The 24,165-nt window shown below is 40.1% G+C and overlaps 1 protein-coding gene across 5 annotated transcripts in view; it reads right to left on the bottom strand.

Annotated features, from left to right (window-relative positions):
• The window catches only part of ZNF81 (zinc finger protein 81), a 104,355-nt gene extending 80,718 nt beyond the window's left edge, over positions 1 to 23,637 (bottom strand). The window contains exons 1-3 of one of the 5 annotated variants that reach the window (XM_032426598.1): positions 23,453 to 23,637; positions 21,513 to 21,540; positions 16,837 to 17,080 (exon numbers count right to left, since the gene is read on the bottom strand). In XM_032426598.1, the coding sequence (XP_032282489.1) occupies positions 16,837 to 16,923 (87 nt within the window). In that variant the 5' untranslated portion in view covers positions 16,924 to 17,080; positions 21,513 to 21,540; positions 23,453 to 23,637. Of the gene's footprint in view, positions 1 to 16,836; positions 17,081 to 21,512; positions 21,541 to 22,972; positions 23,216 to 23,452 lie in introns of those variants that run through there. The other 4 variants (XM_032426597.1, XM_032426593.1, XM_032426596.1 and 1 more) reach the window with 4 other exon arrangements.
• Between the last annotated feature and the right edge of the window lie 528 nt (positions 23,638 to 24,165).

Genomic DNA, 24,165 nt, shown 5'->3' with positions numbered 1-24,165 from the left:
TGTATATATACACTACTGTAGTATTGTATGTTAGTGGGGAAAATACAGGTTATTCAATAAATGGTGTTGGGACAGATGAGTAGGCATCTTGAAGAAAATGAAAATGGAGGGGCGCATGGGTGGCTCAGTCGGCTAAGCGTCGAACTCATGATTTCAGCTCAGGTCATGATTTCATTGGTGGTGAGATCGAGCCCTGAGTTGGGAGTCTGCCTGAGATTCCCTCCCTCTCCCTTTGCCCCTCCCCTACTCACACATGTGCATGATCTCTCTCTCTCAAATAAATAAATAAATCTTTTTAAAAAAAGAAAATGAAAATTGATCCCTAGCTAAGGCTTTTACAACCACCACCAAAAATCTAGATAGTGAGGAAAGTAAAGGTTAAAACTAAAGACATGAGGGGTGCCTGGGTGGCTCAGTTGGTTAAGCAACTGCCTTCGGCTCAGGTCATGATCCTGGAGTCCCTGGATCGAGTCCCGCATCGGGCTCCCTGCTTGGCGAGGAGTCTGCTTCTCCCTCTAACCCTCCCCCCTCTCATGTAATCTTTCTCTCTCTCATTCTCGCTCTCTCAAATAAATAAATATTTAAAAAAAAAATAAAAAAAATAAAACTAAAGACATGAAAGTACTAAAAAAAAAAAAAAAAAAACCACGGGAGTTTTTATTAAGCATAGTTGAGCACTGGGGAAGGCCCTTCTAGTTCTGACACAAAACTTGGAGGACATAAGAGATTCATAAACACAATTATGTGAAACGCATGGAGAAAACACTAAAAATTTTCATTTAAAAGACAAATGAGAAGTTGAGGAAAAATATTTGGGTCCCCTATAAAAGAGCTACTTTCCTTAATATATAAATAACAACAACCCAATGGAAAAATGAGCAAAGGAAATTTATATCAGCTCAGGAAAAATAATATAAATGGCTCTTTAAACACAGTCAAATATATTTAACCTTGGCCATAGAAATGCAAATTAAATCTGTACCGAGATACCATATTTTAACCTATCTGATGTGCCAAAAAGAAAAAATGAGTATGACAAGACACTGCTCCACAGGGTATGGTAAAAACAGGCACTCTTCTATAACTGATACAACCCACAAGGAAGGCCACTTTGCTGTATCTATCAAAAATGAAAATGCATATATCATTTGTCCTGAGAATTCCATTTGCAGAAATTTCTCTTCAAACATACTCCCTTTTGTGTTAAGTGAAATATGTATAAGGACTTTCACTGCAGCATTATAATAGCAAAAGACTGGAAATACCTTAAATGTCTATTAAGAGGGGAGTAGTAATATTTTGATATACCCATATATTGGAGTAAGATTCCAGTTCAGCCTTTAAAAAGAACAAGGAACTAGGGGTGCCTGGGTGGCTCAGTTGGTTAAGCGTCCAACTCTTGGTTTTAGCTCAGGTCATGATCTCAGGGTCATGAAATCGAGACCCGCGTCGGGCTCCATGCTCAGCAGGGAGTCTGCTCGAGATTCTTTCCCTCTGCCCCTCCCCCTGCTCATGCTCATGTTCTCTCTCTCTCAAATAAGTCTTTAAAAAAAAAGAAAAAGTAACTCATTACACTGAATGATCACCAAGATTTGTTATTAAATAAGAAAAGCAAGTGTTGGAAGTGTAAAAATGGGTGTGTGTGTGTGTGTGTGTCTGCCTTTGCAAAGTGTATATGGGAGACTGGGGTCAAAATCAGAGGGTACAGTCATGCACTGTTGGTGGGAATGCAAACTGTGCAGCCACTGTGGAAAACAGGATGGGGGCTCCTCAAAAAGTTAAAAATAGAACTATCCTATGATCCAGTAATCACACTGCTGGGTATTTACCCCCAAAATACAAAAACGCTAATTCAAAGAGATACATGCACCGCTGTGTTTATTGCAGCATTATTTACAATAGCCAAATTATGAAAGCAACCCAAGTATCCATCCATAGATGAAGGGATAAAGATGTGGTGTGTGTGTGTGTATATATATATAATGGAATATTATTCCACCATAAAAAAGAATGAAATCTTGCCATTTGCAACAACATGGATGGATCTAGAAAGTACAGTGGTAAGTGAAATAAGCCAGTCAGAGAAAGACAAATACCATATGACTATGACTTCACTCATATGCAGAATTTAAGAAACAAAACAAACGAGCAAAGGAAAAAAAGAGAGAGGAGAGAGACAAACCAAGAAATAGACTCTCAACTGTAGAGAACAAACTGATGGTTACCAGAGGGGAGATGGGTGGTGGGATGAGTGAAATAGGTGAAGGGGATTAAGAGCACACTTATCATGATGAGCACTGAGTAATGTACAGAATTGTTGAATCCCTATATTGGATACCTGAAACTTATATAACACTGTATGTTAACAATACTAGAATTAAAATTAAAAACTTAGTAAAACAATTAGAGGGTACATATGTTTTTCCTTTTCAAAAGATTTTCATTATGAGATATAATATTCATGTAAAAATATAGGAAACATAAATACTTGGCTTACTAATTATTCAAGGCAAATACCTACCTAATTCTCACCCTGGTGTGGAAACAAAACATTGCCAGCTCCTTGCCCAGAAGCCTTCCTCAGGCCTCTTCTCCTCCCCCAACCCCCAACCCCCAACCACCACCAATCAAGAAAACCACTGTCCTGCCTCTGAGGGTAAACACTTCCCTGTTTTGCTTTCTAGTTTACCACCTCCCTATACCCCCCTGTACAATACGGATTCGTTTGGCCTGTCTTAAAATTTTTGCAAATTGAAATAATACAAATTCTTTTGTGTCTGGCTTCTTTCACTCAATATTGTGCTCAACTTATTTATCCAGTCTACCATTAATGGACATTTAAGTTATTTCTAGGTTCTGGCTGTTACAAACAGTGTTACAGTGAGCATTTATACATGTGTCCTGGTATATCAGCCAAGGATTTCTGTTGCGTATTTTCCGAGGAGAATTGTTTCTTCATGTGGTCTACACGTACCTGGATGAAGAAGGCTAAAATGTTTTCCAAAGAGATTGTGCCAATTTATGGCCCCACCAGCAGCACAGAACTGCAGATATGAGCTAATATATCAACAGCTGTATGTGCTGACATGAGCATACGAGCTGCTGATACGGCTCTACATCCTCCCAACACTTGGCATTGTCAGTCTTAATTTTTTTTAAGATTTTTATTTGAGAAAGAGAGAGAGAGAGAGAGCACATGCATGAGCCCGGGGGGAGGCAGAGGGAGAGGGAGAAGCAGACTCCCGGCTGAGCCAGGAGCCCAATGCAGGGCTTGATCCCGGGACCCAGAGATCATGGCCTGAGCCAAAGGCAGACGCTTAACTGACTGAGCCACCCAGGCGCCCCTTAGTCTTCTAAATTTTAGCCATTCTGGTGAAAGTGTAGTGGTATTACATTGTGGTTTAAATTGTGCATTTCCCTGATGACTAATGAGATTGAGCACCATCTCAGGTGTTTATTAGCTATTTGGATATCTTCTTTTGTTACATGTCTGTTCAAATAAGGCCTCTGACTACTGGGTAGTCTGCTTTTTCTTATTGTTTTGTTGTTCTTTATATATGCTGGGTATAAGTCCTGTCTTGTCTATCTCTTCTCCCACTCTGTGGCTTATGATCTTCTTAATGGAAGTGATAGTAGTTATCACTTATCAGGATAGTAGTTATCTTTGGGAGTAGGAGGACTCTGGAATGCTAACTCTGGATACTTTCTAGATCTACAGAGTGAAAAATCACTGAGCTATACATGTCTGTCTTGTACGCTTTGCTGTACGTATGTTGTATTTTACAAGAAAAATCTTTTAAAGATAGGCTTAATCTATGACCCATTAACTCCACCACTATGTATACAGTTAAGAGACAGGGGTACACATGTATTTGAGGGGACATGATAAAAAATGTTCACGGCAGCATTGTTTGTAGTTCATATTATATTTCACCAAAAGTAACAGAATTGAGGGGCACCTGGGTGGCTCACTTGGTTAAGCGACTGCCTTCGGCTCAGGTCATGATCCTGGAGTCCCGGGATCGAGTCCCGCATCGGGCTCCCTGCTGAGCGGGGAGTCTGCTTCTTCCTCTGTGTAGATTTTTCACTGTGTAGATTTTATTTCACAAAACAGGTTTTGTGAAATAAAAAGGATAAAATAAGAATGTGTTTTCAGCTGCTTTTATTTGCATAAAAAACCCCTAATCATATAAAGAAAACTAACCTGGTTAAATGTATTAGAGAGAACTGAGCTGAGAGGAGAAAGATAACTTAGACTGTATACTTCTATATTTTTAAATTTTATATAGTTGTATATTTTTTAAATTTTTGAGCCATGTGTCTATCTCATTATTCAAAAAATTAGACTAAAAAACTTACTAATATCCTTACAGTGATAAGATAGTGCATCCATAACATAAAAACAGCATGTGGGGCACCTGGGTGGCTCAGTTGGTTAAGCGTCCGACTCTTGATTTTGGCTCAGTTCATGATCTCAGGGTTGTGAGATTGAGCCCTGTGTCAGGCTCCTCATTCAAGCGGGGAGTCTGCAGGAGATTCTCTCCCTCTCTCTCTCTCTCTCTCCCTCTGCCCCTCCCCCACATTCACTCTCTCTCTCTCTAAAATAAATAAATCTTAAAACAAAAACAAAAACAGTGTGCTATTAAAAAATTCTGCATGGAGCACTGGGTGTTATACGAAAACAATGAAGCGTGGATCACTACATCAAAAACTAATGATGTATTGTATGGTGACTAATATTAACAGAATAAAATAAAATTTAAAAAAAATTCTGAAAACAAAAAGAGCTATTTGGAATAAAATTATATAAGAGCAATAATGAGAGACACAAAAGAAGAATTGGAAGATGGTTTGTAAAAAAAACTACTAGCAACAACAGCAAAAGAGAAAGAAATGGAAATCAGTAGAACAAAGAATTTTTTAAAATGGAATATCAACAACCAAATAAGAGTTTTTTGGAAGGCAGAGAAAAATGTGTGTGTGTGAATAGAAAAGGACTAAAATGGAAACTAGGCTTTTAAAATTCTGCACAAAAATGATTTCCCACCTAGAATTCTACACCCAGCCAAAAATATAAATTTAGCATCAGGGTCAAGTAAATATATTTCCATGGCATATATTACTCTTTTATTTCTATAAATATATTTACACAATTATATATATATATATATATTAAATAACACATTCTTGCATGACATTGTCAAACATACAAAGTTTCATTAAAATCTACCTGTCATGCATTCATTCTCAAGGATATACTGGAGGACGTGCTCCCACAAAATGAGGGGGTAAATCAAGAAAGAGGAAGACACAGGAAACAGGAAGGAAGACAGAGGATCCCAAAAAAGGGGATCTGACACAAGACAGAGGTGAAAAGGATTTCTTGGGGGATGGCAAAGGGAAGGCACCACAGTAATAGCTACGTGTGAAGCTGAGAGCCACCTGACCAGTCTTCAGCAAGTCAACCAGCTCCAGGAGAGACTTCAAAGACCGGCCATTGATGCCTAGAGTTGAGACCATCTCCACCTATTACTAGCTGTGTGAACGTGGGCCAGATACCTTTACTCTATGCCTCAGTTTCCTCTTCTATAAAATGGGAATAACAATGGCACCTACTTCTCAAGGTTGTTATGAAGATGACTTAGGGGGCGCCTGGGTGGCTCAGTCGTTAAGTGTCTGCCTTTGGCTCAGGTCATGATCCCAGGGTCCTGGGATCGAGCCCTGCATCGGGCTCCCTGCTCAGCTGGAAGCCTGCTTCTCCCTCTCCCACTTCCTGCTTGTGTTCCCTCTCTTGCTGTGTCTCTCTGCGAAATAAATAAATAAAATCTTTAAAAAAAAAAAAAAAAAAGAAGATGACTTAGTATTTGTTGTGTGCATATAACACTGCTGGTACATAGTAAACATGAGTGTTTATAATTATTGTTATTATGATTATTACCTAATATGTTTGAATATGCAGAGAGGAGATTTAGACAACTGTGAAGAATTTGAAGTTGAATCACTGATATGTATCTAGTAAAGCGAAGAAATGACCAAGCCAGAAAATTATTAATTCCAGGGAAAAGAGGGGTGCCTGGGTGGCTCAGTCAGTTAAGCATCTGCCTTCGGCTCAGGTCATGATCCCAGGGTCCTGGGATCAAGATCCATATCGGGTTCCCTTGCTGAGCAGGGAGCCTGCTTCTCCCTCTCCCACTCCCCCTGCTTGTGCTCTCTCTGTCAAATAAATAAATAAAATCTTAAAAAAAAAATTCCAGGGAAAAGAAAGAGTTGTGCAGAAATAGTAATCACAGCTTCTAGATACTACATGACTCAACTACAAACAGTCACAGTAATAAACACTGATGAGGAATCTGATCAAAACAACAATATTTATAGGCAAATATGTATGTTAGTGGGGGTGCATGGAAAAGTTAAATCTCTGCCTTCCATAACAGAAAGTCAATAGATAATGGCCAAAACTTAGAAAAAAAAATCGAATCCATTAAAGAGATTAAGAGTGCTTGCCTCCAGTGAGCCAGAATCTGGCAAAAAACAAAGCAGGGAAGAGCCATTTTTAAAAGATGACTTAGGGGCTTGGGGCGCCTGGGTGGCTCAGTTGGTTAAGATGACTTAGGGGCGCCTGGGTGGCTCAGTCGGTTGAACGGCTGCCTTCGGCTCAGGTCATGATCCTGGGGTCCTGGGATCGAGCCCCACGTCTGGATCCCTGTTCAGTGGAGAGCCTGCTTCTCCCTCTCCCTCTGCCTGCCACTCTGCCTACTTGTGCTCTCTATCTCTCTGTCAAATAAATAAATAAAATCTTTAAAAATAAATAAATAAGTAAATAAAAAACGACTTAGAGAACTGTTTGCCACCCTTTACCACTTGTACATAAAACTAAAAACTAATTTCAAATTACAAAGTGGCAAAAAATATTCGCAAAAATATACAAGAACCATAATGAGTCATGAACCCTAATATTTAAAAAAAAAACCTTTAAAAATCCATAAGCTATGAAACCAGAAATCAAGTAGAAGAAAAACTCTGGAAAGCACACAAACACATGGAGACTAAACAACATGCTCCTGGGGGTGCCTGGGTGGCTCAGTCGGTTAAGCATCTGCCTTCGGCTCAGGTCATGATCCTGGGGTCCTGGGATCGAGCCCCGCATCGGGCTCCCAGCTCAGTGGGGAGTCTGCTTCTCCCTCTGACCCTCCCCCCTCTCATGCTGTCTCTCTCTCACTCTCTCAAATAAATAAATAAAATCTTAAAAAAAAAATAAACAACATGCTCCTGAACCACAAATGGGTCAATTAAGAAATCAAGGAGGAAATCAAAAAATACATATAGACAGATGAAAATGAAAACACAATGGTTCCAAATCTTTGGGACTCAGCAAAAACAGTTCTAAGAGGGAAGTGTATAGAGATACAGGCCTATCTCAAGAAGCAAGAAAAATCTCAAATAAATAACCCAACCTTACACCTAAAGGAGCTAGAAAAAGAAGAACAAGCAAAGCCCAAAGCTAGAGAAGGAAGGAAATAATAAATAGTAGAGCAGAAATAAATGAGATAAAGACTAAAAAAAAAAAAAAATAGTAAAGGGCAATGAAACTAAGAGCTGCTTCTTTGAAAAGATCAACAAAATTGATAAACCTTGATCTCATCAAGAAGAGAATACTCAAATAAATAAAATCAGAAATGAAAAAGGAGACATAACAAGTGAACTCACAGAAATATTCTTTTTTATGTTATAATTTTTTATTTTTTAGGGAGAACAGTATAATGAAATTTAAGCAAGTAAAATAAAAGAAGGCCAGGCATGGACCTACAGTGACTCTATGTCCTCACCCAAGGATGTGTCCCTCTGATCATAAGAGAGTATTATGAAAAATTATATGCCAACAAATTGGACAACCTAGAAGAAATAGATACATTCCTAGAAACATAATCTCCCAAAATTGATTCAGGAAGAAACAGAAAATTTGAACAGACCCATAACCAGCAAGGAAATTGAAGCAGTAATCAAAAAACTCCCAACAAACAAAAGTCCAGAACCAGATGGCTTCACAGGTGAATTCTACCAAACATTTAAAAAAGAGTTACTACTGGGGCGCCTGGGTGGTGCAGTCGGTTAAGCTTCCAACTCTTGGTTTCGGCTCAGGTTGTGATCTCAAGGTCATGGGATGGAGCCCCTCATCAGGCTCCACACTCAGCACAGAGTCTGTTTAAGATTCTCTCTCCCCCACCTCCCCCGCCCCTACACACACACTCTCTCTCAAATAAATAAATAAATAAATAAATAAATCTTTAAAAAAATAAAACTATTCCTTTCAAACTATTCTAAAAAGTAGAAGAGGAAGGAAAACTTCCAAATTCATTCTACAAGGCCAGCACTTCCCTGATACCAAAACCAGACAACGACACTACAAAAAAAGAGAACTACAGGCCAATATCTCTGATGAACATAGATGCAAAAATCCTCGACAAAATATTAGCAAACTGAATCCAACAATATATTTAAAAAAATCCTAACCCTGGGACGCCTGGGTGGCTCAGTCATTAAGCATCTGCTTTCAGCTCAGGTCATGATCCCAGAGTCCTGGGATTGAGTCCCACATCGCGCTCCCTGCTCAGTGGGGACCCTGCTTCTCCCTCTCCCTCTGCTGCTCCCCCCACTTGTGCTCTCTCTCTCTCTGACAAATAAATAAATAAAAATCTTTAAAAAAATAAAAATAAATAAATAAAAGTCCTAACCCTAACCCTAATCCACAGTCAAGTGAAATTTATTCCAGGGATGCAATGGTAGTTTAATATTCACAAACCAGTGAGTGTCATATACCACATTAACAAGAGAAAGGGTAAAAACCATATGATCATTTCAACAGATGCAGAAAAAGCATTTGACGAAGTACAACATCCATTCATAACAAAAACTCTCAATAAAGTGGGTTTAGAGGGAACATGCTTCAACATAATAAAGGCCATATATAAAAAACTCACAGCTAACATCATAGTTAATGGTGAAAACCTGAAAGCTTTTCCTCTAAGATCGGGAACAAGACAGGATATCTGCTCTCACCACTTTTTGTAAAAGATTTTATTTATTTATTTGAGAGAGGGAGAGAGAGAGAGTACAAGTGGGGTGGAGCAGAGGGAGAAGGAGAAGTAGAATCCTGCTGAGCAGGGAGCCCGCTGTGGGGCTCGAACCCAGGACCCTGGGATTATGACCTGAGCTGAAGGCAGACGCTTAACTGACTGAGCCACCCAGGCACCCCCACTCTTACCACTTTCATTCAACATCCTAGAAATCCCAGCCATAGCAATCAGACAATAAAAAGAAATAAAAGACATCCAAAGAAGTAAAATGTCACTATTTGCAGATGACATACCATATACAGAAAACCCTAAAGACTTCACCAAAAAACTACTAGAACTGATAAATTCAGTAAAGTCGCAGGATATAAAAATCAATATACAGAAATCTGTTACATTTCCATACACTAATAATGATGTAGCAGAAGGAGAAATTGAGAAAACAATCCCATTTATAATTGCACCAGAAAGAATAAAGTACCTGGGAAAAAATTTTACCAAGGAGGTAAAAGATCCATACTTTGAAAACTATAAAACATTGATTTAAAAAACTGAACATAACACAAACAAAAGGAATGACACACTAAGCTCATGGACTGGAAGAATTAATATTGTTAAAATGTCCATATTAACCAAAGTGAGCTACAGATTCAAGGCAATCCCTATCAAAATACCAGGTACTTTTCATGGAACTCAAATAATCCTAAACTTTGCATGGAACCACAAAAGGCCCCAAATAGTCAAAGCATCCTTGAGAAAGAAGAACAAAGCTAGAGGTATCACAATCCCAGATTTCAATATATACTACAAGGCTGTAGTAATCAAAACAAAATAGTACTGGCACAAAAATAGACACATAGATCAACAGAACAGGATAGAGAGCCCAGAAATAAACCCACACCTATATGGTCAACTGATTTATAACAAAGGGAGGTAAGAACATAGAATGGGGAGAAAACCGTCTGTTTTCAGTAAATGGTGCTCAGAAAACTAGATAGCTACATGCAAAGGAATGAAAATGGGCAACTTTCTTACAACATACATAAAAATAAACTCAAAATGGATTAAAGATCTAAATGTGAGACCTGAAACCACAAAACTCCTAAAAGAAAACACAGGTAGTAATCTCTTGGACATTGACTGCCCTTAGCAACATATTTATGGATATGTCTCCTGAGGCAAAAGAAACAAAAGCAAAATACACTATTGGGACTATACCAAAATAAAAAGTTCTTGCACAGCAAAGGAAATCATCAACAAAACAAGAAGGCAAACTAGTGAACAGGAAAGGATATGGCAAATATATAATAGTCCAATAAGGGGTTAATATCCAAAATATACAAAGAATTTATACAATTCAACACCAAAAAATCCCAAAATCACCTATTAAAAATTGGGAAGAGGACCTGAATAGATACTTTTCCAAAAAAAAGACATACAGATGGCCAATTGGCACATGAAAAGATGCTCAACATCACTAATTATCAGGAAAGTGCCCATCAAAACCACAATGAGATACCACCTCACACCAGTCAGAATGGCTAGAATCAAAAAGACAAGAAATAACAAGTGTGGGTGAGGCTGTGGAGAAAAGGGACCCTTCGTGCACTGTTGGTGGGAACGGAAATGGGTGCAATCACCGTGGTAGAAAGTACGGAGGTTACTCAAAAAATTAAAAATAGAACTACTCTCCATGATCCATGGATGCCACTACTGGGTATGTACCCAAAGAAAATGAAAATACTTATTCAGAAAGATATGTGCACCCCTATGTTTATTGAAACATTATTTACAATAGTTAAGATTAAGGAAGCAGCCCAAGTGTCCATCAATAAATGAATGGATAAAGAAGATGTGGTACACACACACACACACACACACACACACACACACACACTGGAATATTACTCAGCCATAAAAAAGAATGAAATCCTGGGGCTCCTGGCTGGGTCCATTGGTAGGGGCTGTGACTCGATCTTGGGGTTATGGGTTCGAGCCCCATATTGGGTATAGAGATTACTTAAAAATAAAATCTTAAAAAAAAAGAATGGACAGGAGATCACACAAGGAAAACACTTCCCCAGAGCCACTGACTGGGAAAATGCGAGGGGCTGATTATTGTGCGTTCTTACAAGCAGTGGAGCTCAAAGACTGGAGTTTTAGAGGTCTGAGCCATGGCTGGTGTGGAGCCCAGCAGGGGCTACAGTGTTCCTGCAGAGAAGGAGGGTGGAGGCCTCAGGGCTCACAGCATGCTCTGAGGATTCCCTGGGACACACTGGGAGAGACGGTTCCCCTTCTTGGAGGGCATCTGGGAGAGGTGGCCTTGCCTCTCAGGGGACAAAAGAGCCAGCAGGCACCAACATGCTCCCCTGCCACTTAGCGTAGGGGCAGAGACACCTGCTGAGCGCGGCTAACCTGGACACTAGCATTTTGTTGCGTTTTGTGCTAAACTCCAAGCTCCTGTGCACTGGTGCGAATGCCCTTTTGGGACAAACTGGCACCAGCCCCAGTGCATCAAGACCCACCCCCAGCAGACTGGTGAAGGACCACACCATGCTGGGTCCCTACACTTTGGAGTTTTGGAACTCAGCCGACTTGCCTGGGATAAAAGACAGGTGCACTGATCTGCCGGGCAGGCAGGTAGCCCGGACACTGACAGGGTGAAAGCAGGGATCTGAGGGACACCTGGGACACATGAGGGGAGAGTGTTTGCTCTTCTGTGAGGGCTTCCCAGACAGCAACGGGCATGAACTCCCCTCTCCGGGGATGAGGGAGAGGACTGGTGCGATTTTTCTCCCCTGCCCATCAGCATCAGCCAACAGTGGAGGCCTGAGCCGCTTACACCAAGCCCCGCCCCTCTCTGCTCAGCAGGTGCTTCTTTACTAGGGCAAGTGTGCCTGAGACCCAGAGCAGCAGGCCCCTCCCCCAGAAGACCAGCACAACCCCCCCACATATACATCTCCTGACCACAGAGTGCTGCAAAGCTTCAGCTCTACTGGAAATAGCATCAGGTCTCTTTTAACAAGCAGACCCTGGAGCACACCTAGTTAAAACTCGCCATACTCTGGCCAAGGTCCAAACACTCCCCCCCTCCCAACTGCAGGCAAGGAGAAACTCTGCAGAGGACTGACTGGAGGGGAAGAGCAGTGAAAACACAGCCGCAGACTGCAAACAGTATACACGAGGGACACTTCCTGAAGCACCAGGCCCTAGACAGTGCATGACCTCTTCTTCATTAAGCCATTACTCTCGGAAGCAAGAAACATTACAGGCTCTCCTAACACACAGAAGAAAACAGAGATCGAGGGGCGCCTGGGTGGCTCAGTCAGTTAAGCGTCTGCTTTCAGCTCAGGTCACGATCTCAGGGTCCTGGGATAGAGCCCCGCATCGGGCTCTGCACTCAGCGGGGAGTCTGCTTCTCCCTCTCCCTCTGCCCCTCCCCACTGCTCGTGCTCTCTCTCTCTGTCTCAACTAAATAAATAAAATCTTAAAAAAAAAAAACCAGAGACCTAGATGAAATGCCAAGATGGAGGATTCATCCCAAAAGAAAGAACAAGACAAGGTCACGTCCAGGAATCTAATTGAAATGGACATAAAGTAATATGCCTGACCCAGGATTCAAAGCAACAATCATAAGGAAACTAGCTGGGCTTGAGAAACCTTGACCTAAAAAGTAGTCAGGCCAAAATAAAAAATGCTATAACTGAGATGTGAAATGGATTGGATGTAATGACCACAAGGATGGAAGAAGCAGGGAAATGAATAAATGATACAGAAGATAAAATTATGGAAAATAATAAAGCTGAAAATAGGGAAAGAAAAATATTGGATCATGAATGTAGAATTGGGAACTCAGCAACTCCATGAAGCATGATAACATTCATATTATAGGAGTCCCAGAAGAAGAAGAGAGAGAAAATGGGGAGAGGTTTATTTGAAGAAATTATAGGTGAAAACTTCCTTAATCTGGGGAAGGAAACAGACATCCAAATCCAGAAGGCACAGAGAACTCCATCAAAATCAACAAAAGCAGGCCAACACCAAGACACATTGTAGTAAAATTTGCAAAATACAGAGATAAGGAAAAAAATCCTAAAAGCAGCAAGGGAAAAGAAGTCCCTAACTTGTAAGGGAAGACAAATAAGGTTAGCGGCAGATCTTGCCACGGAAACCTGGCAGGCCAGAAGAGAGGGGCAGGATATAGTCAATGTGCTAAATGGGAAAAATATGCAGCCAAGAATACTCTATCCAGCGAGGCTGTCATTCAGAACAGAAGGAGAGATAAAGAGTTTCCCAGACAAACGAAAACTAAAGGAGTTCGAGACCACTAAACCAGCCCTGCAAGAAATATTAAAGGGGACTCTTTGTGTGGGAAAGACAGACCAAAAGCAACAAAGACTAGAAAGGAAAAGAGAAAAGCTCCAGAAACAACTACTTAACAAATAATACAATGGCAACAAATTCATATATATCAATAATCACTCTGAATGTCAATGGGCTACATGCCCCGATCAAGAGACATGGGGTATCAGAATGGATAAAAAAAAAAAACAAGACAGTCATTTTAGACCCAAAGACACCACCGGATTAAAAGGGAGGGAGTGGGGAACCATTTATCATGCTGATAGACATCAAAAAAAGCTGGAGTAGCCATACTTATATCAGACAAGCTAGATTTTAAAACAAAGACTGTAACAAGAGATGAAGAAGGGCATTAAATAATAATTAAGGGGTCTATCCATCACGAAGATCTAACAATTGTAAGTATTTATGCCCCCAACCTGGGAGCACCCAAATATATAAATCAATTAATAACAAACATAAAGAAGCTCATTGATAATAATATAATAACAGTAGGGGACTTTAACACCCCACTTACAGCAATGGACAGATCATCTAAGCAGAAGATCAACAAGGAAAGAAGGGCTTTGAATAACACACTGGACCAGATGGACTTAACAGATCTATTCAAAACATTTCATCCTAAAGCAGCCAAATATACATTCTCTTCGAGTGCATATGGGACATTCTCCAGAATAGATCACATACTGGGTCACAAATCAGGCCTTAAGCAGTACAAAGAGATTTAGATCGTACCATGCATATTTTCAGACCACAACACTGTGAAACTTGAAGTCAACCACAAGAAAAAATGTGGAAAGAAGACAAATAAATGGAGGTTAAAGAACGTCCTACTAAAGAATGAATGAGTTAACCAGGAAATTAAAGAAGAATTTAAAAAATAAATGGAACCAAATGAAAATGAAAACACATTAGTCCAAAACCTCTGCAGCAAAAGCAGTCCTAAGAAGGAAGTATAGAGCAATACAGGCCTACCCCCAGAAGCAAGAAAAATCTCAAATATAGAACCTAACCTCACACCTAAAGGAGCTAGAAAAAGAATGGCAAATGAAGTCTAAAGCCAGCTGAAGAAGGGAAGTAATAAAGATTAGAGCAGAAATAAATGATATAGAAACAAAAAAAAGGTAGAATAGATCAATGAACCTAGGAGCTGGTTCTTTCAAAGAATTAACAAAATTGATAAACCCCTAGCCAGACTTGTCAAAAAGAAGAGAATGGACTCAAATAAAATCACAAATGAGAGAGGAGGGATCACAACAAATACCACAGAAATACAAACAATTATAAGAGAATATTATGAAAAATTATATGCCAACAAATTGGGCAATCTGGAAGAAACAGATAGATTCCTAACCAAAACTGAAACAGGAAGAAAGAGAAAATTTGAACAGACCAATAACCAGCAAACAAATTGAATCAGGAATCAAAAAATCTCCCAATAAACAAAACCAGGGCCAGATGGCTTCCCAGGGGAATTCTACCAGACATTTAAAGAAGAGTTAATAGCTACTCTTCAAAAACTATCCCAAAAAATATAAATGGAAGGAAAACTTCCAAACTTATTCTACAAGGCCAGTATTACCTTGATTCCAAAACCAAAGACCCCACTAAAAAGAATTACAGGCCAATATCCCTGATGAACATGGATGCAAAAATTCTCAACAACATACTAGCAAATCAAATCCAACAGTACCTTAAAGGAATCATTCACCACGATCAAGTGGGATTTATTCCTGGGCTGCAAGGGTAGCTCAATAACTGCAAATCAATCAACATGATACACCACATTAAAAAACGAAAGGGTAAAAACCATATGATCCTGTCAATAGATGCAGAAAAATAATGTGACAAAATACAGCACCCTATCTTGATAAAAACACTCAAGAAAGTAGGGTAGAAGGAACATACCTCAACATCATAAAGGTCATATATGAAAGACCCAGAGCTAACGTCATCCTCAATGGGGGAAAACTGAGAGTTTAACCCCTAACGTCAGAAACAAGACGGGGATGCCCACTCTCACCAATGTTATTTAACATAGTACTGGAAGTTCTAGTCTCAGCAGTCAGACAACAAAAAGAAATAAAAGGCATCCAAATCGGCAAGGAAGAAGTCAAACTTTCACTATTTGCAGACAACATGATACTGTATGTAGAAAACCTGAAAGACTCCACCATAAAATTGCTAGAACTGATATACAAATTCAGTAAAGTCACAGGATACAAAACCAACATACAGAAATCTGTTGCATTTCTATACACCAATAATGAAGCAGCAGAAAGAGAAATCAAGAAATCGACCCCATTTACAATTGCACAAAAACCCTAAGATACCTAGGAATAAACCTAACCAAAGAGGTAAAGGATCTGTACTCTGAAAACTATAGAACACTTAGGAAGGAAATTGAAGAGGACACAAAGAAATGGGAAAGCATTCCATGCTCATGGATTGGAAGAACAAACATTATTAAAATGTCTTTACTACCCAAAGCAATCTACACATTTACGGGGTGCCTGGGTGGCTCAGTCGTTGAGCGTCTGCCTTCGGCTCAGGTCATGATCCCAGGGTCCTGGGATCGAGCCCCGCATCGGGCTCCCTGCTCTGCGGGAAGCCTGCTTCTCCCTCTCCCACTCCCTCTGCTTGCGTTCCCTCTCTTGCTGTGTCTCTCTCTGTCAAATAAATAAATAAAATCTTTAAAAAAATAAAAAAATAAATAAAACAAACAAATCAAAAAACTGAAAAAAGATCCTTAAATACAGAAAACAAACTGATGGTTGCCAGAAGAGAGGTCGATGGGGTAATGGCAAAATAGATAAGGGGGATTAAGAGTACAAACTTCCAGGTGTAAAATAAATAAGTCATAGGAATGAAAGGTACAGCCTAGGCAACAGAATCAATAACACTGTAATAACATCGTATGGTGACAGATGGTGATTACACTTATTGTGGTATTTAGTAACGTATAAAACTTTCCAATCAATATGTTGCACATCTGAGGGGCACCTGGGTTAAACAGGCAGTTAAACGTCTGACTCTTGATTTCAGCTCAGGTCATGATCACAGGGTTGTAAGACTGAGCCTCGCGTTGGGCTCCACGCCGGGCGTGGAGCCTGCTTAAGATTCTCTCTTTCCCTCTGCCCCTCTCCGCAACCCCCCTCTAAAAAAAATATGTTGTACATCTGCAAACAATATAACATGGTATGTTAGTTATCCTTCCATAAAGAAATCCATAAGCTAAGATAAATAAAGCAGCAATGGGCAAGAGAAGAAAATTCACACAAGGGAAGAATGACCAATAAAACTTCCCTGATTATGCTGCTTGCTTAAAGAACAAGTCATACAAATTAATGAGTTACTATCTTTCATTCTAGATTCCTGGCCCTGGGTACCTCTTCCTCCTCACCTCACGGGGGTTGTCACATCTCCCCACAGCTCGAGCCAGGGATGGCCCAGGAGAGCTCCAGTTGGCTGGCATGTTCCTGCTGGGCATCAGCCCTCCAGCTCTCTTGCTGATGCTCCTCCCACGAGCCTGAAGCCAAGTGGGCTCCGTGGACTCAATCAGAGCTGAGCTGCTGGGGCCAGAAGACAGTTCCTGCAGCCTCCACTGTGGGGTCTGGCCCACAGGTTCAACAGAGACTCCAAGAAACCTGGAAAGACAGTGTCCACATGGTCAGTCATTTAGCATTGACCCCACAAATGCTTCCTGGGGGCACCAAGGTACAGTTCCTGGCCTTGGATATTGTGGGATAGACGAAGTCCAGCCAACACCTATTCTAGTCATTCATCAAAATGGAATATGAGCAAGACCATGACATTTGGACAAACATTCTTTAAGCCTTAAATTCTCGCTCTGCCAACTTTTAGCTATGAGAATATAAAAATGCTTCTTCACTTTTCTTTTCAAAATGAGTCAAAACTATTCACCTCAAGGGGTTGTGAAAATTAAATGAGATGACGTTTATAAGGCACTTGGCAGCAGGCTGGCCCCAGGAAACATTTAATTCAGATTAGCAAGTATTGTCATTACAAGGGATCAGGTAACATGCAGAAGGAGGTACCTCACTTAATTTGCACAACGATCCTCTCACCCATGTGTTGCCATAATTATTATTATTTCATTTTATGCACACAGAAACAGAGGCCTAGTGATACTAAGTCAAAGCCAGTCTACCTGGCTTCAAAATTTACATTCTCAACACTATAATACTCAGTACCTTTTGTGTGGTAGGCTTAAAATAAACATGGTTCTGTTTAACAGATGTTGAAAACATGACTGCGATTTGGAACTAAAAAAAAGTAGAGTTTCTTAAAACAGAAGAAATAGGCCATAAGGAAAATGCTAATAGCCTGAGACTCCAATGTCTTAACTACCTCAAAATATGCAGAGGTAAAACTGTTTCTCCTTTTACAGGACCTAGGGAAGAGAGGGTGTCTCTGTGTCTATATTTAGAAACAATTTTATTCTGATCAACTAATAAAAGCACTACAGATTTAGTCATTATTGTTGGGAAAGGGGAAGTATCCTTTATAAAATGAAGAGGAACTTAATTAAGAAAAACAGAAGTAAGAAATGGGATAAAGAGGAAACAAGAAAGTAAGTAAGGAATAAAATAAAAGGCATGAACAAGCTGAATTTTAAACACATAAACATGATGTTATATCAAAGAGAGACTATGCTTTCTTTCCTTATGCCCATGGAAATTGTACAGAATTCCATTAAATAACTTGGCCATGAAGAAAATCTGGTAAGGGGACCTGGGTGGCTCAGTCGCTTAAGTTAAGCAACTGACTCTTGGTTCCGGCTCAGGTCATGATCTCATGGGTCTTGGGATCGAGCCCCATGTAGGGCTCTGTGCTCTGTAGGGAGGTTGCTTGAAAGATTCTCTCCCTCTGACCCTCCCCTCGCTTACTCTCTCTCTCTAATAAATAAATCTTAAAAAAAAGAAAATCTCGCAGATGTTTTAATGTTGGGAATTGACAGGCTACATGGTCTGATCGTAACATAAGACGTTCAATATCATTAGTCATTACGGAAATGCAAAGCAAAACCAAAATATTCCATTCATTAGGAGACCACTTCACATCCATGAGGATGGCTAAAATAAGGGGTAAAAAAAGACAGTAACAGGTATTGGTGAGATGTGAATAAATTGGAGCTCTCATATATTGCTGGTAGAAATGGAAAATGGTATAGCCACTCTGACAGTTTGGCAGTTCCTCAAAATGTTACCCACAGAGTCACCATATGATCCAGCAATTCCACTCCTAGGTACCTTGCCAAGAGAAATGGAAACACATGTCCACTCCAAAACTTACATACACAACTATTCACAGCAGTATTATTCATAGTAGCCAAAAAGTGGAAATCACCTAAATGTCCATCAACTGAAAATGGAGAAACAAAATTTAGTATATCCATAAAATGGAATATTATTTTACAATCAAAAAGAAGTATTGATACATGCTACAACATGAATAAACCTTGAACTCATCTTTTTTTTTTTTTTAAAGATTTTATTTATTTATTTGACAGAGAGAGACACAGCGAGAGAGGGAACACAAGCAGGGGGAGTGGGAGAGGGAGAAGCAGGCTTCCTGCCGAGCAGGGAGCCCGATGCGGGGCTTGATCCCAGGACCCTGGGATCATGACCTGAGCTGAAGGCAGACGCTTAATGACTGAGCCACCCAGGCGCCCCCCCTTGAAGTCATTATCTTATGTGAAAGAAGCCAGTCACAAAAGACCACATATTTTATGATTCCATTTCTGTGAAATATTCAGAATAGGTAAATACATAGACACAGAAAATTGGTTAGTAGTTGCCTAGTCTGGGGGTGTGGGATGGCAGGAAGGGGAATGTCTGCTAAGGTGTATAAGGTTTCTTTTCAGAGGTACTGAAAATGTCCTAAAATTAGATTGTGGTGATGACTGTACAACTCTGTGAATGTACTAATAACCTCTGAACTGTATGCTCTGAATGGATGAATTTTATGGTACTGGAATATATCTAAATCTATTTTGTATATCTAAATAAATCTGTTTTAAAAGAAAAGGAAGACAAGGGCACCTGGGTGGCTCAGTCGTTAAGCGGCTGCCTTGGGCTCAGGTCATGATCCCAGGGTCCTGGGATCAAGTCCCGCATTGGGCTCCCTGCTCGGCAGGAAGCCTGCTTCTCCCTCTCCCACTCCCCCTGCTTGTGTTCCTGCTCTCGCTATCTCCCTCTCTGTCAAATAAATAAATAAAATCTTTAAAAGAAAAGGAAGACTTGCCTAAATAACCCAAGATCAAAGTGGGAAGTCAATACAGAAGCTACACAATTATTACCAGAAGTCATGGAACACACTAAAGTCATACAGAGTGAAATTTATAGCTTTAAATGGTTTGATTTTAATTAAAAATAAATATAACAAAAAAGAGCTATGTATTCAGCCTAAAACATTAGAATTAGGAAAAACAAAACTAGGCAAAGCCCCCCCCCCAAATAAACTAATCATTAATAAAAATAAAATCTTAAATAATTCAAATAAATATAATAGGGGGTTTAAAGAAAACAAAGAGCTGGTCCTTTGAAATGACCAATGTCATAGATAACCCCTAGCAAACCAGATAAAGGAGAAGAGTTGGGTTTTTTTTAAGATTTTATTTATTTATTTAAGAGAGAGAGTGTGTGTGAGAGAGAGAGCACAAGCAGGGGGAGCTGCAGAGGGAGAGGGAGAAGCAGGCTTCCCACTGAACAGGGAGCCCAACACGGGGCTCGATCCCAGGACCCCAAGACCATGACCTGAGCCAAGGCAGATGCACAACCAACTGAGCCACCCAGGTGCTCCAAGGAGAAGAGTTTAAAATATATATATATACACATATATATATGTGTGTATGTATATATATATATATATATACACGTATATATATACATACATATACATACGTATATATATATATGGAAAATCTTTCTCAGGGCAGTGTTTCAAAGTAGTTATTGTGGGATATAATACATACCTGTATATAGCAACATGTTTTAATACTGATGTGAAATAGTACCTTCCCTAGCAAGGTGTAAATTAACAAAGTTAATACAGGAAAAAACAGAAGAGAACAAAAAATGTAGAAGAGACCAGAAAAAAATGACATGAGACAACAAATACAAATAGTAAGACTCTGACACGTAGAAAGGAAAGGTAAATAGCCCATGGATCTCAGGGGCTGAGGAACAACACACTGGTGAGTTCCCTAGGTTTCCTTTTCCTCCCATATATCACAAACAGAACACTGGAGAAGTTTATAACTCAGAACTGTCAACAGGCAGAGATGAAAAAGCTCTGAGAAATGCCTGCTTCCCTTAATCACAGGACCAAGAAGAGGGTAGCCTAACTAAACATACCACCCCATTCCAGCCAATACTAACAGAATACACATTCTCGGGGAGCTGGGTGGCTCAGTCGTTAAGCATCTGCCTTCAGCTCAGGTCATGATCTCAGGGTCCTAGGATCAAGCCCTGCATTGGGCTCCCTGCTCAGCGGGAAGCCTGCTTCTCCCTCTCCCACTCCCCCTGCTTGCGTTCCCTCTCTTGCTGCCTCGATCTCTGTCAAATAGATAAATAAAATCTTAAAAAAAATACACATTCTCTTCAAGCACCCATGCAACATTCTCCAAGACATACCACACCCAGGGTCATAAAACAAACCTCCATAAATTGAAATCATATGATATATGTCCTCTAATATCACCAAACTAGAAATCAATAACAGAAAGATAACAGGAAAGTCTCCAAACACTTGAAAATTAAACAATACATTTCTATATCATCCATGGATTAAAGAGGTGGTCTCAAGGCAAATTAAAAAGTCACAAATGAAAATAAAAACACAACAGATCAAAATTTGGGGGATGAAGATAAAGCAGTGTCGAGAGGGAAATTTATAGTACTAAATGTTTATATGAGAAAAGAATTAAGGTCTTAAATCAATAATTTAAGCTCCCATCTCAAGAAACTAGAAAAAGAACAAAGTAAACCCAAAGCAAGCAGAAGGAAGGAAGGAATAGATGTAAGAGCATAAATCAGTGAAACTGAAAACACTTACCAAATTGTTGAATCACTCTATTGTACACCTGAAAAAAAATAGTTGAGATAAAATATATATGTAAATACAGAAAAAAAGAAATTGAAAACAGATAAACAATACAGAACAATCACTGAAACCAAAAGCTGGTTCTTTGAAAAGATTGATAAAAGTGGTAATCCTCAGGCAAGACTGATAAAGATAAAAAGAAACAAGATACGAATTACCAATACCAGAACTGAAACACAAGATATAACTACAGATGCTGCAGCCATTAAAATGAAAGTAAGGGATTACCACAAACAACTTAAATACACATAAATTCAACAACTTCCATAAAACACAAACTTCCACAACTCACCCACTACTAAATATACACTCTGAAAAAAATTAAATAGATAATCTGAAATCATATAACTACTACAGAATTTGAAGCCATCATCAAAAAGCTTCCAAAAGGAAATGTCCAGGCCCAGATGGTTTCACTGGAGGATTCAACCAGTTAAAGGAAAAATTAGCATAATTCTACATAATCTCTTCCAGAAAATACAAAAGAAGAGAATACTTCTTACCTCATTCTATGAGGCCAGTACTACCCTAATACTAAAACCAGACAAAAACACTACAAAAAACTAAAACTGTAGGCCAATATCTTTCATAAACCGAGTTACAGAAAATCCTCAAAAAAAAAAAAAAAAAAAGGCAGTAGCTAATCCATTCCTGCAACATATAAAAAGAATTATACACCACAACCAAGTGAGATTTATTCCAGGAATGTAAGGCTGGTTCAACATTCAGAAATCAATCAGTGCATTCTCCCATATTAACAAGCTAAAGAAGAAAAATCACAAGATCATATAAATTCATACAGTATTGACAAATTTCAACACCCATTCATGATAAAACTAAATAGACACATAGATCAATGGAACAGAATAAAGAACCTAAAAATAGCCCCACACAAGTATGTGCAATTTATTTTTCACAAAGGTGCAAAACAAGTCAAAGAAGGAAGGATAGTCTTCAACAGATGGTGCTTGAGTAATTGAACATTCAAACAGATGAGCTTCAACCTAAGTCTCACACTTGATACAACACTGAACTCAAAATGCACCACGAACAGCAGGAAGGAGAAACGGACCAATCACCAACACACTGGAGAATTTCTCTCTCCTCAGGAACAGGAGACAAGGACAACAAAGAGTGTAAATTTTGTACGACACAGTTGACAACTAAACAACTAAATACTATTTTTGATTAAAATATGGAACATTTATAAAAATTCACCACGGCCTAGGCCATGAGTCTTCTCCTGTTTCGAGGAGTGAGCTTCACGTAGACATTTTTCTGACCACAGAAAACTAAGGCTAGAAATCTATTAAAAAGATAAACTTTTGGAAACTAAAAACGCACTTCTAAATAACTCGTGGGCAGAAGAAAAATCAACTCTTAGGGTTCACTTAGAACATAATGGACCGAACCTTGGGGGTCTAAGAGTGAACTTCAGGACCTTAACGTTGAGAGAAGAGGAAAGCCTGCAAAATAATGATCGAATCATCCAATCCGTTAGACAACCGATTCCATCACTGACCACACAGAATTCCCCAACACTCACGCTCCCCGGGGCCCCATCACCTCCACATCCCTCCGACACAGAGCATTGAGATCCTCCTGACAACTATTAAACCACCGCTGAGAACCGGAGCCGCTTCCGGTCACCACCCCCTAGCACCGCCCCTTCTCAGGGTTTGGGGCGACGAACGAAGGGGGCGTGGTCCTGCACACGCGCAAAACTACATTCGAAGCCGCTGTCCGCCCAGAGTCAACATGGGAATGTTACGGAATCGGTGCTCTGGGGCGTTCAGTGCCCCTAGGCCGCGTTGCCAGGCGGGGAACGTGGCCGCGCCCAGGTCGCGCTTCCCCGTGGGGTGCGCCATGTTGGAGGAGTGACCATTCCGTACCGAGGGTGAGGAAGCCTCTAAACTCACAGAGCAGAGCGGCGGAGCTGTCTCGGTGGCGGGGAGCATGGGTGGCGACGTTCTTTTGGGCGGTCTTCCTGGAGGAGGGGGTCTTTGGAGCTGTACTCTGGATCTGTGTAATAATGTTCAGAGAAGCTGAAGGGCCTCTGGAAAGACGCAGACGTGCTAGCGGCTGTGCTCTCCTGGCAGATACCACACGATGTGAAAGCGGGGGAGAAGTCAGACTGGTTTACAGTGCTCTCCTGGAACGTACCACGAGCGAAGAAGGGGAAGAAATTGGGGGTGTGCAGGCCTCCTAGGACATAGCACTGAGGGATAAAGGGGAAGTCGGTGTCAGAGTCCCCTCTGTTGTGCTTGTAGGGGTTGGCTGCGGGGTCTGAATGCTCCCATAGTCTACATTATCTCCCACTCCAGCAACCCCAGATGAAATAAAATATGAACAAATAATACTTTTTTATTTTTCCTTAATCTAAAGCATTACGTCAATAAAAGCATCTTCAGGAAACTATTATTTTTATTTCCACATAAAATAAAATCTGCACTGTGATAGTGCCCTTTTGAAAATGTAGCTTTAAGACAAGACTGATTCTGCCCTTCAACCAGTTTGCTGTCCCTAATATTACTTCTAATACAGAAATTCCCTTCTATATTAGATGCCCATACCCTTCTAGGACGTGTCACTGGGGTAGAAAGGG

Source organism: Phoca vitulina, unplaced genomic scaffold, assembly GCF_004348235.1.
Source record: "Phoca vitulina isolate PV1807 unplaced genomic scaffold, GSC_HSeal_1.0 scaffold35, whole genome shotgun sequence".
Taxonomy (NCBI): Eukaryota; Metazoa; Chordata; class Mammalia; order Carnivora; family Phocidae; genus Phoca; species Phoca vitulina.
Note: the sequence above shows the minus strand (reverse complement) of the source record. Positions and strands in the feature narration are given on the sequence as shown.